Source organism: Balaenoptera physalus (genome assembly GCF_965194825.1).
Source record: "Balaenoptera physalus genome assembly, chromosome: 19".
In the NCBI taxonomy this organism is placed as follows: domain Eukaryota; kingdom Metazoa; phylum Chordata; class Mammalia; order Artiodactyla; family Balaenopteridae; genus Balaenoptera; species Balaenoptera physalus.
The window spans coordinates 54,185,278-54,205,144 of record NC_138900.1 but is presented as its reverse complement, the minus strand read 5'-3'; the positions used below and the strand labels follow the sequence as shown (position 1 = coordinate 54,205,144).

Here is a 19,867-nt window from a genome sequence, read left to right as displayed (position 1 = left end):
TTTCTAATATTTTCCATATGTTGAGCATACAGTAGTGAACAAAGCCAATAAAGCCCCTGCCTCATGAAGCTGAAATGCTTAAGGAAATGGATAAAAAATAAAGAAATAGGGACTTCCCTGGTGGTCCAGGGGCTAAGACTCCACGCTCCCAATGCAGGAGGCCCGGGTTCAATAGCTGGTGAGGGAACTAGATCCCATATGCCATAACTAAAGATCCCACACACAGCAACAAAAATCCCACGGGCCTCAACTAAGACTCAGCACAGCCAAATAAATAAATAAATATTTTTTTAAAAAAAGGAATACAAAATATGAGGTCAGGCAGTGATAAGGCTATGAAGAAAACCAAAGCAGGACAAGGAGACAGAGTGAATGGGGGGATGGTTGCTCTTTATGATAGGTAGTCAAGGGATGGCCTCTCTGAGGAAATGATCTGAAGTAAGTCATGCAAAGATCTGAGAGAACAGCATTCCAGTTAGAAGGAATAACAAATGCAAAGGCCCTATCCTTGAGTGCTTGAAGAGCAGCAAGAGGGGAGAGCAGTTAGAAGAGAATGAGCTGGGGGAGAGAGGAAGGAAAAGACTATGAAGGACTCAGGATCAGATGATGCAGGACCTTATAACTATGAGGGTAACAGGAAGCTACTAGGTGGTTTTCAACACAGAAGTAACATGTTCTGATTTACATTTTTAAAAACCACTCTTGGGACTTCCCTGGTGGCGCAGTGGTTAAGAATCTGCCTGCCAATGCAGGGGACACAGGTTCAAGCCCTGGTCCGGGAAGATCCTACATGCCATGGAGCAACTAAGCCCGTGCGCCACAACTACTGACCCCGCGAGCCACAACTACTGAAGCCCGCGCACCTAGAGCCCATGCTCTGCAACAAGAGAAGCCACCACAATGAGAAGCCTGCGCAACGCAGCGAAGAGTAGCCCCCGCTCACCGCAACTAGAGAAAGCCCGCGCGCAACGAAGACCCAACACAGCCAAAAAATAAATAAATAAATAAAATTTTTTAAATAAATAAATAAATAATAAAATAAAAACCACTTTTACTTCTTTGTGGAGAATTGATAACGGTGCGATGAGTTGGAAACAGGGAGGCTATTTCACGAGTCTAGATGATGGTGGGCTGAACTGTGATGGTAGTGGTGGAGGTGGTGAGAAGTGGTTGGATTAAAGACATATTTGTGATTACTAGCCCTTGTTTTGGATTTCATATAAGACGTGAGAAAAACAGAGGCATCAGAGATAACATCAAGGTTTTTGACCTGAGAAAATAGATAAATGGGGGTATTACATGGTGGAGGGAGGAAAGACAAAAGAGGAAAGATCATGCCTTTAGGGAAAGAATGTAATGTGAAAATTAGCTCTTAAAGATTTTAAGTTTGAGCTGCCAATCACACATTGAGCTGAATATATGATCCAGGGTTCAGGGGCTAGGCCATAGGAGGAGATATAATTATGAAAGCAATCATTTAAAAGGTGAAATTTAAAGCCTTGTCCCTAGAAGGGGTCACCTAAGGAATGAGTTCAGAAGAGAAAGAAGTTTAAGGACCAAGTACTGGGGAACTCCAATGTTTAGTCAACAGGACGAGGAGAAAGATCCAACAAATAAGAAAAAAGCAACCAGTGAAGTAGGAAGAAAGCCAAAGAAGAGTGATATCTGAGACACAAGTGAATTAAAAGTTACAAAAAAAGAAACTAGCTATGTAAAATGCTGTGAGACAACCCAGGTGTGTTGAACTGGTCAAGCTTAAGAATGAATTTTAAGAGAAACACACACAACTCAAAGTAAGGGATACAGAGGATAAGCTGATGAATGTAATTACAATGAAATGGGAATGAACAGAAAGTTTAAGATGGATTAGGGAGGAAATGCCAGGTGTAGAAGGGCAGACAAAGAAGATCCAGCATGTTCACAATTGATATTTCTAAAAAAAATAAAAACAAAAATGGCATGAACAAATACTTGATAATTCAAGAAAAACTTTCTAGAAATAAAATAATGGTACGTAGTGTCTTAGGAAAAATGTAGTCACATCCTAATAAAATCACTGGACATCAAATAAGAATAAACAACCTTTGGGCATACAAGCTAAAATATTAGGCTTCATACTTCCGCATATCGTCATTTAAAGCCAGAAGGTAGTGAAGAAAATGCCTGCAAATCTCTTACGGGGAAAATGTGTGACCCAAGAATTTTACATCTAACAAATCTGCAGTTCACCTATAAAGGCAATAGGCAAATATTATCAAACTTATAAAATCAAGGAAATATAGTTTCCATAATCTCTTCTTGAGGAAATGAGAAGAGTATAACTATCAACCAAATAAGAAACAAATGAAACTCTGGAAAATAAAGTAAAAAATAACCGACTGAGTTGACAGAGGACAGAGGCAAGAAGATGAGATGTGGTACACTAATTTCTTCATCCTTCATAGCAGGAATCAAAATACATTAAAACACACACACAAGCAGTACACACAGAACAATACACATAGTCTGGTCTTAGTTATGCTCTGGGAAAGGAGCAGTTAGCCCTTAATTAGGATGAATTAGCTTTGGAGAAAGCTGTGTTCCCTGCTCTCAAAGTTAGAGGGTGGTTATGGGAAAGAGAGGAAACAATGAATAACTAAAGCTAGAAGTGCTCAGAAGAAGAGCAAATTTTATGCATATCCTAGACGGGTGGCAATGGCATGCCAAGCAGAGCAAAAGAGCCTGAGGGACTCACTTGTCTTTTGGGAAATCACTCTGAAAAACCCTCAGGAATAGCTGGGAACCCTTTGAGAGGAGGCTAATCTCCAGCAGTTCAACTGATGGAGGCTCATACCATAATTTGTGCAAAAAGTGAAGCATATAATTCAAGAAATTAATTAAAATGTAGGAAATAAGAACTACTTTATAAACATACGCTCCTAAAGCCTGGAATGTATGGTTTACATGAGAATACAGAAACATGTTAAAATAGCTATTCTTTAGAGACTAAAAGGATACATTTGTTATTGGAAATGAGCCAGAATAGACAAAAATGCCTATTTTAATAAACAGTCCCTCCTTCTTCCTTTCTAGTTATGACAGCTCAGGTAAGGAGGGATTTCTTACACTAGGAGGATAACCTAATTGGTCTTGGCTAACATAATTCTTGGGATTACTCCTAATCTGTAAACAATAGTGTCCAGAAGTAGCTAAGGAAGAAATGTGACTAGTCAAAAGTTAGTTGAGGACTTCCCTGGTGGTCCAGTGGGTAAGACTCCATGCTCCCAATGCAGGGGGCCCAGGTTCGATCCCTGGTTGGGGAACTAGATCCCGCATGCATGCCGCAACTAAGAGTCCGCATGCCACAACTAAAGACCCTGCATGCCTCAACGAAGATCCCAAATGCCGCAACTAAGACCCAGCACAGCCAAAAATAAATAAATAAAAATAATAAATAAATAAATATTTTTTAAAAGTTATTGTACTGTGTAATTCTTTTCGTATCAAATTATAGATATCAAGATCAACAGAGGCAGAAAAAGAATACATATAACAAATCCAATAAGGGATTAGTTAGCCCAGGAACAATAAGTACTGCTTAGTTCTTATTCTTCTAGAATATTCACATTATTCCACGACCTACTTTATATGCAAGTATGACAGAAAGCAGCTACCTTTTGATGTGTTGTTTCCCTCATATCTAAAAGTTCAATGATCTGTGGTCGGCACATCACACGTGTATTAGCCAGTCTCTGCTCTGTGGTGAGGGACATTTCCTTCAGGAACTCTGAGGGAGTCAGCTAGAATTTAAAGCAACAGGAGCCAAAGATTCATAAATGGTAATACTGAAAAAGTGCTTTCATAAGTGTCAGTAATGAATAATTTGTGTTTGCAGCTTTCAGGATAATTCTGGAATGCCACTAAGTTCCCCTATAAAACGTTTAAAATAACTAAATAATACAAGCGAAGTACCCATGCACTTCTGAGCTCTTTGCACAATAATTTGAAAGGATATGTGGTTGCTGTTTCCTTATGATTTTGAAGGAATCACACAAAAGAACCTGGGGTCGGGGAGAGGAAGGTCAAGAAATTGCACGGGAACATGTCCAAAGAGCTTAACATATATGCTCAGAAGAGCATAAAACTCTAGGTTTCTAAAATCACTTAAGGGCTTCAGAGCTAAGGAGGCTAATCCTCCTTGAAATATTTCTATTTCTCAAATGAAGTTACAACATGCAAGTAAAGCTTTTGGGTGTTTATCATGTTATATCAGGTTAAAGAGAAATCTTATAAAGTAAAGGATCTGGGAAGTATGACTGTGCTGCTTAGGAACGAGTTTGAACTTTTTAGAAATCATAAGAGCACATTTAGACCTTGTTTTAAAAGAGCTCTAAGTCAATCATCAGATCTAGCAGCCAGTCACATCCACATACCCAAACAAGAACACAAAATTCTTTAACACTTTCTACTGTTATGAGAAAAAAATGTAACCTATCATTTAAATAAAATCATTTAAATAAACCAGCAAGGGCTTACCCAAGACCAATCACTATTCATTGTTGTTCTGGAATGTTCACTTTGTTCTAGGGCTACTTTATATGCAAAGAGATTATGATCACTGGCAGCAACATAATGCTTAAGTATCTGCCAAGACTTCTTAAAACATTCAGGGGTATATAATTTAGCTGATTCATTTCGCCTTGGGTTAAAATCAATGCTCTTCAAATTCCCTACAAAATTAATTTTTGTGATTGAATCTATTTAAATGAAGGCATATTTCTAATACAGCTTCCAACTTGGTTTTTTAAGATTCTTTTTGATTGGAACACAGATTAGAATGTTAAAATGTTATGAGGTATCAGCTGTGTTGTGATTTAAATAAAAATAAACTCTTACAAGCAAAAAGTAATGAGTTACTTTAAATCTGAAACAAGAACAATCACAAAAGAAAATGATGATAGATTTTATTTTTCTAATTGGAACATAACCTGAGACTAGTTTTTAAAATGCAGTGAACACAATGTTTAACACTTTAAATTGCTATTGCTATTTCCATAGCATGTAGTTTATAATTCAATTCTCACCAAATCATTATAATTCATTAAAAATATAATTGTTTTCTATCATAAAGGACAGAAAAAGTTATGCATTTTTCCTAGATATTATATAGTCATCATTTTAATGCACTATGTTCTACAAATACACAAACAAAAATAACTCTTGCCAATCAACAGGTAATTGATTATATATGTTAAACCTATGAAATTCTGCTATTTGACTGTTTTTGAACTACATAAATGACAGTCTCTTAAGGTTCTAGCTAATATTTAGAAAATCTTAATAATTTGCTTGCATAGTCTTAGTTCAACTGATTAACTTAAGCAATTTAATTTAAGCCTCTACTTTGATGTATATAATTTCAAAAACTTCCCAGGCTTTAAAAGGTAACTATGCTCTGCAGCAATCTACCCATGTTAACTAAACTGATATTATCAGCCAGTAATTCTGTTTGATATTCTGAGAATGCCAAGTAGCAACTGTCATTCTCCTGAGGAGAAAGACTGCATTAAGTATTTTACTCTGAAATTCTCTTATACATTACCATTCGATTTACTTCTTCTTCTGTAACCACCTTCGGACTCAGGGGTGGCAAAATCTTGCTTTGGAATCCTTTAAGCGTTCTGACTAACCCCATCTGAACAGCCCCCATGGACTCCTCAAGACTTCTACTTGTCATTTTTAGTTATTTCCTTTGTATACCTAAGAGTGAAAAAAAATTAGTTTTAGAACAAATACAGTTAATTCCTGAATACAGGTCACATTTTTTGAAGCTTTTTCAAATATACGAAGGTTTAGAAAATACCGATTTTCAAAAATACATCCAATGCTTGGAACAAATGCCTTAACTGTAGGAGTCTATTCCATGAATCTGTCTAGATTTAGCCTTATCCCAAAGTCTAGGATCCCTTTTAGAAAAAGCAAGTGATTCTGGACTAAGCTCAGGGAAGACATGAAAACATAAGCAGTTACTATATTTTGGTACTTTTATCTTCTCCAGATAAATAAACAAAAACTGCTCAATAACTATACTTCATAGTTTGCTACTTTATCTGCTTATTTGACAATTCTCTCTCATAGCACCCTTCAAACACAATAAATATAAGGCTTCAGACTTTCACAGCTGGGCAGAGAATTGAAAACGGCAGCATGAGATTATATGTGGAAAAAGAAGTTTGTGAAAACTTTTTTGAGGTTTACAGTAATAAACAAGGCATTAAACAGCCACCCAATACCTCCAAATCAAAAAATATGACATCTCCCCTTTGCATATATTTCCTTATACTTCTAGCAGGACACCTGCAACTTTGGAAGTCCATTTATGACTAAGTAAGGATTTCTACTTTTAATAATAGCAGGCTAGATTGCTCAACCCTGTGCAGGAAAAAAAAAAAAAAAAGCTTGATTCAATGTCAAATAAAAAACCTTAAAATTGTTAAAAGTTCAAAAGACAATAAGGCACTACCAGACCAAAATGGAGGGGAAAACAGTGCATAAAGGAAAACAGATATGATGAAAATGTAATATGGTACACTGAAATAAAGCAGTAAAACACCCAAAGAAATGAATATGAAATTTTAAAATAAGAAAAAAGATCAGAGAAAGAAATGATTGAAATAGAAGACAGTGAAAGAAGTTCTAACATGCTATAATTGGAGCCCATGAAGAAGAAAAAGTACTGGAGGGGAATTAATATTTAAAGCCATAATCCAAGAAAAATTCCAGAAAAAAAAAACAATGAAAAGGGACTAGTAGGTACCCAGGAAAACTGACCCAAAATGATCAACTATAAGTCATATCTTAGAAGAACTGCTAGACTTTAAAGAATTTTTAAAATTAGCGTCCAGGCAAAAAGTCAAAACAACGTACAAGGGGAAGAGAATTAGATGTCATTGGACTTTGTAAAAGCAAGCTATGCAGTGGGAAAACAGAGGAGCAGCATTTTTCAAAAACTTTACAAAGCATGAGCCAAGGATTTTACAAGGAACCAAGCTCTCCTTCAGTCACTGAGGCTACAGAAAAGGAGTTTTGAACATGCAAAAGCCCAGCGAATATTATAAACATGTTCCCTTCCCGAAGAATATACTAGAGGATGGGCTTCATCCAACCAAAAGCTGACTGGCGAATTTCAGCAAAAGGACTGATGATGAGCATTTCATATATTTAATTGTACAGGTATTAAAATAATGTTGAAGACATAAGGAGAACAAGAGAATTTAAACGTTATATTTTCTGACAAAGTAGAAAGGATGAAATTTTAAATGAAAAGAAAAAAGAGAAAGACAGCCGAAAAGTAGAAAAGATTAACAATTGTATAAGTACTAGGTAGGAATCAAACCATTTAATGAGATAGAATAAAGGAGAATTACAGGAATTATGGTAAAAAGCCCCTATGATGGCAGTCAATGATACCTGTTTCCAAGCATTCATATATTTATATGATCCTCTTCCCTTGAGTGTGGGCTGTGCTTAGGTATTCCAACAAATATAATACAGTACAAGTGATGGATGTCACATCTGAGATCAGTTATAAAGAGAATCAGTTCCATCTTGGGCACTGTCTGGCTCTCTCGAATCACCAGTTACCACATTGTAAGGACACTCAGGAAACCTACAGAGAGGCCCATGTGGTGAGGAACCAAGCCTTGACAGCAATGACATGAGTGAGCTTGGCAGTGGATCTTCTGAGGCCTGCCAACAACCATGTGAATGAAAGCAGAGTTGCCAGCCCCAGTTGAGCCTTAAGATGACTGCAGTCTGGGCAACAGCTTGACAGGAGATGCATGAGAGACCCTGAGTAGGAAGCACCCAGCTAAGCCTCACCTAGATTCCTGACCTACAGAAACTGAGAAAACAAATATTCAGTGTTTTAAGCTATTAATCTGGGGGTAATTTGTTATACAGTAATAGATAACAATATAGGCACTATAAAGGGTTTATATACAAAGAAACTACTGAATATAAAGATAAACCTTCCTAAATACCAAAAGTAATTTTAGAAAAAGCAAAGAAGACATACTAAATAAAGACAAACAATAAATCATATACAATCACAGTATACAATATACAATACACATAATTATTACAATGTAAAATAATATAGGCAGTGTGATGTCACCAACATGGAGTAGGTGGTTGCCGACTTCAATCCCCCTCACAAAAAGACCAACTAGCAATCATCCATAGACAAGACACCTTTGTGAAAATCCCAGAACCGAGGATGAGACTGAAGCATCCCCTTGGATCACGGAAACAGGGAAAAACCTCAAAAACATTTTGTTAAGTAAAATAAGCCAGTCAAAAAAAACTACATATTGTATGAGTCCGTTCACATGAAGTGACCAGAACAGGAAAATCTCTAGAGAGAAAGTAATAGATTAGTCATTGCAAAGGGCTGGGAGAAGAGAAGGAATAGAAGGGTGTTAACTAAAAGGTATGGGATTTCTTTCTGAGATGATGAAAATGTTTAAAACTGACTGTGGTGATGACTGCATGTGTTTGTGAATATACTAAAAACTGTGGATTGTATGTACACTTTAAATGGGTGAATTGTATCCTGAGCTGAATGTGAATTATATCTCAATAAAGTTGTTAAAAAATATATTTTAAAACATTTTGAAAAATCAATTATTAAAAGTTGAAAAGTGAAACAAATAAACCTTGCTGTATATCAAATTGGTGTTGTAACACCAAACAATTATTCCAACCAACTTTAAAACATGGTTTTTGACTATATATCTTCACTGTATAGTAGTCTTACTGTCGGTCATAATATTAGTAATAATATTTTAAAAACTAGTAGCTACATCAATATTGTTAGGAACCAAGCATGTCAGCATTTTAAAAATATAAAACAAAAAAAAAGTTCTTATATTAAGAAACCCTATAATCTTAAATTTAAATAGAAAATCTGAGTTTTAGCTCATGATTATTCTCTCCTTTTAAATAACCTCCCTACTGAAAGACCCCAGAAGCAAAGAAAGCTAAGTAAGCAATGACAGTCCAGGGACATAGTGTGGTCTTTAAACACCATTTCCCACTAAAAGAAACCATAACTCCTTGGAGAAATGGGTAATTCAAGGTCTGGGGCATGAAATGTATAAGATGAACTTGGAACATTCTATTATAGTGTAAAATAAGTACATTATCAAAGGCTACTAGGGTTGTATCTAAGGAGCCCAGAGCAACTTGAAGGAGTTTCCATTCACCAAAGACAGGACAATTTGGGGAAAACAAAAACAAAAACAAAAGTCTGCAATGGATTAGTCTTTAAAACTCGGAGTTCAAAAGATACTAAAAAAAAAAAATCATTGGTCACCTTTGGAAGTTGCTAAGATACCAAACTAATTATTTTGGAAATAATAACTGGGAAGAATCAACCATTTATTCTGTACCATTTTTGTACAAATTGCATTGCAAGTTAACCAAATAGTTGATGACAGAAAATTATTCTTCATAGAAGAACTCCAGCTAATAAATGCAGAAGAAATGACAGAAAAATAATCACCATTTGCAGCCCCTAATGAAACGAAGGATCATCAATGCTAAAACCATTAGGAAGGATGTTGCTGAAGAACTTTATAATGGCTCAATCAGGCTAACAACACCTGAGCCCTCTAAATCAATCTTAACACTAAAAGAGTGAAAACCAGACATATTATGTGCCTCCTGACGTGATGCAGTACACAGCACCACCTGTGCAGAACTGTGAACAACAATCTAAACCTAAATTTAATTAAGTCTCTAGACCTACCAGCTAGGTTGCAGGAGATAAAGAAATGCAGGAACATGTGTTTTCTGTAAGAATATAATTAAGCCAAATCTAGAATGTGGAAAATGTTACAGGAAAATGACCTACTTTGCTCAAGTAATGAAGAGCGTGTATGTGCAAACATGAACACACAAGAAAGAGAGAGAGAGAGAGAGAGAGAGGAAGGATAGTTATGAATTAAGAGAATCACTTCAACGATAATGATATAGGTAGATTATAAGCAAAAGGATGGAAGAGGTATACCATGCAAAAGTTGGTCAAAAGAAAGCAAGAAGGGCTACAGTAATATTAGATAAAGTTGACTTCAAATAAAAAAAAATGATCAGGAACAAAGAGGGACACTATAATGTAAAAGGGTGAATCTACCAAAAGGACATAGCAATCATAATTATAAGTGCACCAAACAACTTTTAAAATATGTGATTTGAACCAAGCTTCAAAATATATAATGCAAAAAATGAAAAGAACTATACAAATCCACAATTGCAGCTGGAGACTTCAACATCTTTTTCTCAACAACTGATATAAGCACTAAACAGAAAATTAACAAGATATAGAGGAACTTAATACAACCAACATGATTTAATCAATATTTACGGAACAGTCCACCCAACAGCAGAATGCATGTGCTTTTCATGTGTCCAAGGAACATATACTAAGATAGACCATTTCCTAGGCCAAGAAATAAAATTCAACAAAGTTAAAAGAATTGGAATCATACAGAGGGCGCTGGTTGACCACTGTGAAATCAAATTAGAAACGCACAACAGAAAGATAACACAAAAATCTCCAAACACTTGGAAACTAAACAACACACTTCTAAATAAATACGTAAGTCAAAGAGGGAAATCCAAAAGCACACTGAATTGAATGAAAATGAAAACACAACATTTCAAAATCTGGAGAAGGTAGCTAAAACAGTGTTGAAATTTATAACACTAAATATTTAGATTAGAAAGCAGTAAAAGTCAAATGTGTCATCTAAGCTCCTAAATTCAGAAAAAAGAAGACCAAATAAAATGAAAGCAAACAGACAGAAGAAAATAATAAAGATAAGAGCAGAAATCAATAAAATTAAAAACAGAAAAGCAATAGAGAAAATTAATTCAACAAAGATCTGATTCTCTGGAGAAATCAATAACATTGACAAACCTCTAGCAAAGAAAGAAGACACAAATTACCAATACTAGGAATTTAACAGGAGAGGACAAACCATACAGATATCAAAAGGATAATAAGGGAACACTACAAACAACTCCACACTCATAAATTTGACAACTTAGACGTACTGCTTCAATTCCTCAAAGAACACATGCTACCACAATTTAATATGAATAGATAATTTGAACAACTCTGACTATTAAAGAAATTGAATTCATAATTTTATAACTCAAAAAAAGAAATATCTAGGCCTAGATGGTTTCACTGGAGAATGACAGCAAACATGGAAAGAAGAATTAACACCAATACTACCAGTCTTTTCCAGAAAATGGAAAAGAGGGGAACACTTTACAATTCATTTTATGAAGCCTAAGACAAAACCAGATGAAGAAAGTACAAAAAAACACAAAACCCTAAAAACCAATATCCTTCATGAATATAAATTTAAAATTTTTAACAAAATTTTATCAGAATCTTAACAAGTTATTTAGCAATATGTAAAAATAATTATATACCATGACCAAATAGGTTAAGTCCAGGAATGTAAGGCAAGTTCAATACTCAAATATCAATTAATGTAATCCATCATATTAGCAGGCTGAAGAAGAAACATTATATGATCACATCAATTTATGTAGAAAAAGCATCTAACAAAATTCAGTATCATTCATGATAAAAATTCCCAGAAAACTAGGAATATAATAAAGAAAATATACAAAAAACTTACAGGTGACATCATACTAAATGGTAAAAGACTGAATGCTTTCCCCCTAAAGGCTGGGAACAAGGCAAGGAGGTCCATTCTCAACACGGCTATCAGACATAGTACTGGAAGTTCTAGTCAGTGCTATAAGAAGAAAGAAAAAAAAAAAAGAAAGAAAAAGCATACAGAGCAGAAAACAAGAAATAAAACTGTCCTTATATGCAGATGGGATAACTGTCTACATAGATATTCCCTAAGAATCTACAACAAACCTCCTAGAACTAACAAGTGAGTACAGCAAGGTCACAGGATATAAGATAAACATACAAGTATCATTCATATTTCTATATACTAACAATGAAGATGTGGAAACCAAAATTTAAGTTACGATACCATTTATAACTGCCATCCCTTCAAAAAAGGGATAGGTGTAAATTGATCAAAACATATACAGGACTTATATGCTAAAAACGACAAAGTGCTGATTAAAAAAATCAAAGAATATCTAATTAAAAGGAGATCTATGTTCAAGGATTGGAAGACTCAACATAGCAAAGGTCAATTCTCCTCAAATTAATACACAAGTTTAATCTAATTCCTATCAAATACCAGCAAAGTTTTTATTTAAACAAAGATAAATTTATTTAAAAATTTATATGGAAAGGTACAGGCCCTAGAATAACTAAAACAAACTTACAAAGAAGAAGAAAATGAGAAGAAATATTCTAACCGATTTCAAGGCTTATTACATAAGCTACAGTAATCAAGACTATGTTGTATTGGCAGAGGGACAGATATAGATCAATGGAAGAGAACAGAGAACACAGAAATAGACCTACACAAATATTCCAAATTGATTTTTGACAAAGGTGCAAAAGCAAGTCAATGTAAGAGAAAGAGCCTTTAAACAAATGGCGCTGGGGCCATTGGAGCTCTATAGGCAAAAAGTAAGCCTCAATCCAAATCTCACACCTTACACAAAAGTTAATTCAAAGTGGGGCATATATTTAAATGTAAAATATAAAACTACAAAGTTTTTAGGAAAAAAAATTTTCTAGACTAGGGTTAGGAGAAGGGTTCTTAGACATGACACCAAAATCATAATGCAGAAAAGAAAAAGTCAATAAAGAGGACTTCACCAAAATAAAAAAACTTTTGTACTTGGAAAGAATCTTCTAAGTGGATGAAAGAAACAAACTGGAAGAAAATATTTGTAAACTTCATGTCTGACAAAGGATTCATATCTAGAGTATATTTTTTTTAAAAAACCGCTCAAAACCAAACAGTGAAAAAAAAAAACAAAACCTGTATTAGTTTCTTCTTGCTACTACAACAAATTACCACAAATTTGTGGCTTGAAACAACACAAATTTATTATCTTAAAATTCTGAAAGTTAGAAGTGTAACAGAGGTCTCACTGGCCTAAAATCAAGGTTCTGCAGGGCCGTGTTCCTTTCTGAAGCTCTAGGAGAATCCTTTTCCTTGCCGTATGGGCTCCTTCCTCCATCTTCAAAGCCAACTATGGCAGGTTGAGTCTTTCTCACACCACATCACTCTGACCTCCTATTCTGCCTCCCACTTACACCTTTAAGGAACCTTGTTATTACATTAGAGCCACCCGGATAATCCAGGATAATCTCCCTTTCTCAAAGTCACCTGCCTAGCAATGTTAATTCCATCTGCAACCTTAATCCTCCTCTCCCATGTAATTAACATATTCACAGGCTTGGGGGATTGGGACATGGACATATTTGGCATTAGTTATATCATCAATGTCCTGATTCCAAGTCTTGCCATCACGGCCAGTAAAAGCCCAACACTGGGTCAGTCTAGCTGTTCAACTCTTCTCTCATACTAACAGGCTGTTAGGATTGCTGGAGAAAACCACACAATGGTCCAGATCATGTGACTGCAAATTCGGAGTCTCCAGCCTCCACTGGGGCCTCTACCTCCCGATCTCTTTCCCTTGTCAGCTCTCATCCCAACAACTATTTCAGTCCTTCTCTCTATTTCTCACGCCCCTGCCCATGCCCTCCCTGCAGTTCTAGAGGATTTATCCCACCCAGATCCCTTCTGAGCTCCACTCCATTGACTCCAACGCCTACAAGATGTTTCCATCTGGGTGTCCACAAGCACCTCAAGCCCAGCATGCCCCCCAGGCCTGCTCTCTTCTGTATCCCTCGGTGAATGGAATCATGATTCACACAACTGGCCATGCCCAGAGTCACCTATGACTTCTCTCTCCTCCTATCAATCATATAATAACTAAATGTTTATGGAACACTTACTATGTACCGACAATGTTCCAAACATTATAAATATTAATTTAATCACCACAACAACCCTAGATGTGGGTAGTATTCTTCTTCCCATATCACAGATAAGGAAACAGAGGCACAGAGACGGTAAGTAACCTGCTCCAGTTCTCACACTAGTAAAGGGAAGATGTGGGAGGAGAAACAGTCACTCTGGTTCCAGAGTCCACACTCTTGATGGTGACATTATTCTGCCTCCACCTTGAGGATCTACCTCCTGACATTTCACAAATCCATCTACTCCTTTTCATCCCTGCTGCCTTCCTTTGTTAATGTCACTCTCATGTCTTGCCTGGGTGACTGCAACAGCTTCTTAACTGACCTCCCTGACTCCAGAATTGTGTCCCCACTCCCACCCCACCCCCATAGCCTGGCCATTCTCTACCCTGCAGCCACAGTGACTATTCTAAAGGGAAAATCTGGTCATGTCATTTCCCTACCTAAAATCCTATAGTCCAGAATACTCTGTAAGCTTCTCAGCACGACATCCATCCCAGGAGCCTGCCCTTCTTGCACTTGATGCTCAACTCGCAATTCACAAAGTCTCAGGGGCTCAGACACCTCCAGACTTGTACATAACACCTGGAATGCCTTTCTTCTCCCCTCCTCCCCTTCTCTCCCCAACTAACTGCCATTTGTCTTTCCAGACTCAGATGTGACCTCTTTCAGAAAGGCTTCCCTGACTACCCAAGGCTGCCCCTTCTTTATGAACTCACGGGTCCTCATGCTCACCCCCTCATGGTTATTTATTTATCTCCCTCTGCCTTGAGACTATAAATTTCTTGAGCACAGGAATTCTGTGTTTCTTATCACTGTATTCCCCATATCCAGCACAGGGCCTCATACATATGCATATTTAATAAATGTTTGTAATTAATTAAATGACTTTCACAATCCCCAAATGTGCCAGGCTATTTCACACCTCTATACCTTTATATAGACTCATCCTTTCTTCTCACATCCCTATCCTTGTCTGCCTTGCAAACTTCTATTCATCCTACAAAACTCATCTCAAGGGTCCCCAGAAGTAAGGCTTTCCCTAATGCATTCAAAGAGTGACAATCACTTTGTCCTTTGCACATGCCTCTATTATTGAATGTAATACACTGTACAGCAATTATTTGCTTACCAGCCTGCATCTACCTCCAGAATGTAAGCTTCTTCGCTATACAGACCATATGTGATTGGCACATAGAAGGGGCTCAGTTAACATTCATTGAATTGAATTTAATATTAAATTGCACTCAGTAAAAGAGAATTTTCACTAGGCTAAAACATTTCACAGAGGAACTATTTTCCTCTTTCTCCTTCATTTAAATGTCAACCTCCAGCTCTTTCTAGTGTTTCTACATAAGAGTCTAGTTAAATAAGTGTTCAGTATGTATGACAGAGTATCTTCTTTCAGAGGAAAATGTATTCCCGCATAATTTACGAAAGAGAACCTTGCTTGGGGTCTCTGATGAGGATGCAGTCAGAGATGGTAGCAAGGGCTACAGTCATCTGAAGGCTTGACTAGGGCTAGAAAATCCACTTCCAAGATGGCTCACTCACACAGCTAGCAAGTTGTTCCTGGTTGTTGGTGGGAGGCTTCAGTTCCTCCCCTCATGGGCCTCTCAACAGGGATGCTTGAGTGTCCTCATGGCATGATGACTGGCTACTTTCAGAGCAAGCAGTCTGAGAGACCATGGGAGAAGCTGCAATGTAGTTTGTGGCCCAAAAGTCACACACCATCATTTATGCAAGATCTATTAGTCACACAGATCAGCCCTATTCAGTGTGGGAGAGGCCACACAGGGACGTAAATACCAGGAAGTGAGGATCATTGGGAGCCATCTTGGAAGCCATCTACCACATCCACCTCATATGTTTATTATGAGGATTAAATGAGATAATATTTGTAAAGTACTTCACTTTGCACAGTACCTGGCATATAATCGTTCTTAGTGTTATTAGCAGAAAGTTTGGTTTAAAAAAACTGAAAAGATGGAAATTCCATTCAATTAAACCTTGCTTGCTGGAAATAAATAAGAGCATATGAAACTGTTCACATGTCTTCAAGTTCTGCTACTGCTAAAGTGAGGGCAAGGGCAATTATACTCTGGGATGTTGATAAATATTTCTTTATCCCAAAGTACCATTTTAGCAGGAAAATATCAAAGAAATAAATTACAGAAAATGCTCAAGTAAATGCAACATGACTTTTGTTGTCAGTGAGAGGTTCTCTAGGCACTTGGAGTAAAAGGATTAATTTTCATATTTTAATCCTGCTCTTCTTCTGGTTTTCTACTGTTTCTAAAGCTGTTATGCTCCTTGGTTTTCTATTTGTTTGATCTCTTTTAAATTGGATTACTTCAGATTTCATAGGTTTCACATTGGCCTCTGCTCTTTTCTCCCTGAAATACTTCCTGAAAACAATCTGTCTCTGCAGAATGTGTGACATATATCTGAGGTAGATAAAAGAGAGACAAATTTCAGAAAGAATCCTCTTATTTGACCCAGGTTGAAGAAAAGAAAAATAAAGATGTATTTTGTATTTTGTTCTGGTCACCAATTCCAACATGCATGCGTGTTTTTGTGTGTATGTTTGTGGCAGGGGCAGGAGGGGTGTTCCCCAAAACATCAAGTAATTTATCTACACAGAGATGGCATCAAATTCCACAGGTTAAGTGTTCAGTCCTGTAGACTGCCCCCAAACTTCAAACACCAGTCACAAGCCCAGCTTGTTACCTGTGCTCTGACCCACTGGCTGTAAATCAGAGGTTCCCCAGACCCCGGCCTCAGGTTCAATTAATTTGCTACAGCGGCTCCCAGAACTCAGAGAAACGTTTCACTCACTAGGTCACCAGTTTACTATAAAAGGATATAACTCATCAACAACCAAATGGAAGAGATGCACAGGGCAAGGTATGGGGAAGGGGAACAGAGCTTCCATGCCCTCTCCAGGGGCAACACTCTCCCCAAATCTCCATGGATGTATTCATCAATCTAGAAACTCTCAGAACTCTATCCTTTTGGGTTTTTATGGAGGCTTCATTATATAGGCAAAGATTGATTAAATTACTGGCCATAGGCAATTGATTCAACCTCCAGTCCCTCTCACTTAGGAGAGGTGGGGAAGGTGCACGAATGAAAGTTCCAACCCTCTAATCACACGGTTAGTTCTCCTGGCAACCAGCAACCCCATCCTGGGGGGTGTCCAAAAGTCACCTCACTAACATAACAGAAGACAACTTTATCGCTCTTGTCAGGAAATTCCAAGGGTTTTAGGAGCTCTGTGCCAGAACTGGGGGCGAAAACCAAATATATATTTCCTACAATAAATCACAATATCACAAGATGCACAGTGAAAATTAATTTTGCCTAAGCCTCAAATTACAAAAACAACTGCTTCTCCAAAGGAAGATGCCAGGTGCTGGAAGCTTGTTTAAACTGTGGAAGCTTCCAGGCCAAACACAGGCAGGGAAAAAGTCAAACAGCCAACTGCGGGCCATTTTGGAAGAAGGTAACGACTGGAACAGAGAACCACACCTGCAGAAAGTGATTATTATTATTTGTGAGCCCCAATTCACATCATTTTCATGACATATCACAAATCTACAAGTCTTATAGTTCCAAAATAGATTACTTTTCTCACATGGGAATTCAATTATCTTATTTTTCCATTTAATAAATAATAGAGGGGACTTCCCTGGTGGCACAGTGGTTAAGAATCCACCTGCCAACGCAGGGGACACGGGTTCGAACCCTGGTCTGGGAGGATCCCACATGCCTCAGAGCAACTAAGCCCTTGCGCCACAACTACTGAGCCTGCGCTCTAGAGCTCACGCATCACAACTACTGAGCCCACGCACCACAACTACTGAGCCCATGCACCGCAACTACTGAGACTGTGTGCTGTAACTACTGAAGCCCCTGCGTCTAGAGTCCCTGCTCCGCAACAAGAGAAGCCACCGCAATGAGAAGCCTGCACACCACAACGAAGAGTAGCACCCGCTCGCTGTAACTAGAGAAAGCCTGTGTGCAGCAACGAAGACCCAATGCAGCCAAAAATAAAATTTTTAAAATACATAAATAAAAAATAGAGTGTCTACTATATGCAAAGCCACTGTATTAGTTAATTATAAGTAAAATCATACTGTTTTTGAGGAAAGAAGATGAAAGTTAGTAATAAACACCCAGAAATCAAACTCGATTTTGACTTTGACTGCCTGTCTGCCCACATTCAGGCTTTGTCACATCTCTAAGTGAAAAACACTGCTGCAATCTGATTGAGTACGTGATAAGTTCTGCTTTTAGTTTCACTGAGGTGGATAAAAGATAAAGTGATATGGTCTTTTAAAAGATTTTATTGTGAAATATTATATGCATGTAGAAAAGTGTCTCCAAAATGTACAGCTGAATTATTACAAAGTGAACATCTGTGTAATGATCTCCCAACTAAAGAAACAGAACGCTGCCAGCACCCCCTCAAACCCCCTCTTAATCACTAAGCCCTCTCTCCCCACTAAAGGTAAGCACTGTCCTCACTTTTGTAGAAATCACTCCCTTGATTTTCATTTATAACCTAAGCATGTACCCCTAAACACTATAGTTTTGCCTGGCTTTTAACATTTAGAACAATGGAATCACACAGAATGTAATATTTTGTGTCTGGATTCTTTTGCTCTATTTATGTACCTGTTTTGTTGCATTTAGCTATAGTCTGTTCATTTTCATTTAGGTATAATAGTTCACTGTTTGAATATGCTATTATTTATTAATCCATTCTACTACTGGTTAACATTTGGGTTGTTTCCAACCCAAATGAATAATGGGGTCACGAGGCTATCATGAATAATGCAGTTATGAACACCCTTGTATACATCTGCACACAAGGACCAGCAGCGTATATATCTAGGATTGGAACTGCTGGATCATAGGGTATGCATATCTTAAACTATGGCAGATAATACTAAACAGTTTTCCAAAGTTGTGCCTATTTATACTCCCACCAGCAGTGTATGAGAGATCTGGGTGCCCCCTGACCTTGCTACCACTTGCTACTGGCAACCTAAATTTCAGCTATCTGGTGGGTGTGTCATGATAGCTCTCTGTGGTATTAATTTGCATTTCCTTGATTACTAATGAGATTAAGTACCTTTTCACATGTCTACTGGCCATTTGGATGTCCCTTTTGTAAAATGCCTTGTGAACTGTTCAATTCTGTTGACTTTTTTCTATTGGGTTGTCTTTTTCTTATTGATTGATGAAAGTCCTTCTGGATGCAAGCCCTTTGTTCAGTTACAGGTTTTTACAAATGTCTTGGCCCAGGCTTATTTTTTCATTTCATCTGGCTTCATGGGCTGACTTCTAGTTCATCCCTACTCCTTTGAGGCAGCGATTTAAGGTCCAAACCCAAAGGGAAAGGATTCACCAGGCTCCCTCTATCCTTGCAGGCCCTGGGCACCAATCCTCATTGCATTAGCCCACAAAGACTGCCCAGCTTCTTAGTCTCTCAGCTTCTTCTTTGGAATTTGCATGTGCTCTCAGGGGCGCCAAGTTTGGGGCTCACTTCCCTGGGTTGCTGTTCCCCCAGGACCTGGTCTGATAGCTTTTTTTTTTTTTTTAAACATCTTTATTGGATGATAACTTCACTATTTGTTAGCCTTCTAGTGCCTTGAAGCAGGCCTTTGTTTATAATCTGTCTGGTTTTTCTAGCTGCCCTCAGCAGGAGGGTGGACCTGCATTACCTAGTCTACCATTCTTAGGAGCAGATATCCTCATTTACTGAGTGTAGACGGTATAAGGGGAGAAATCCTAACCCAGGCCTAAAGAATTTTCCAAAAGTCCAACTTTTTTGAAACTTTGAAGATAAAATGCAAAAATTAAGCAAAATACAAA

General features: G+C 37.4%; 1 protein-coding gene and 1 long non-coding RNA gene across 3 annotated transcripts in view; one reads left to right on the top strand and one right to left on the bottom strand.

The window, feature by feature from the left end:
* The window catches only part of LOC309649354, a 460,714-nt gene that overhangs the window by 265,141 nt on the left and 175,706 nt on the right, over positions 1–19,867 (top strand). The gene's annotated exons all lie outside the window — the stretch shown is intronic.
* HYDIN (HYDIN axonemal central pair apparatus protein) overlaps positions 1–19,867 on the bottom strand; it is a 443,025-nt gene that overhangs the window by 346,775 nt on the left and 76,383 nt on the right. For both annotated transcript variants that reach the window (XM_082438963.1, XM_082438964.1), the window contains exons 3-4: positions 5,582–5,739; positions 3,654–3,779 (exon numbers count right to left, since the gene is read on the bottom strand). In XM_082438963.1, the coding sequence (XP_082295089.1) occupies positions 3,654–3,779; positions 5,582–5,716 (261 nt within the window). In that variant the 5' untranslated portion in view covers positions 5,717–5,739. The remainder of the gene's footprint in view (positions 1–3,653; positions 3,780–5,581; positions 5,740–19,867) is intronic.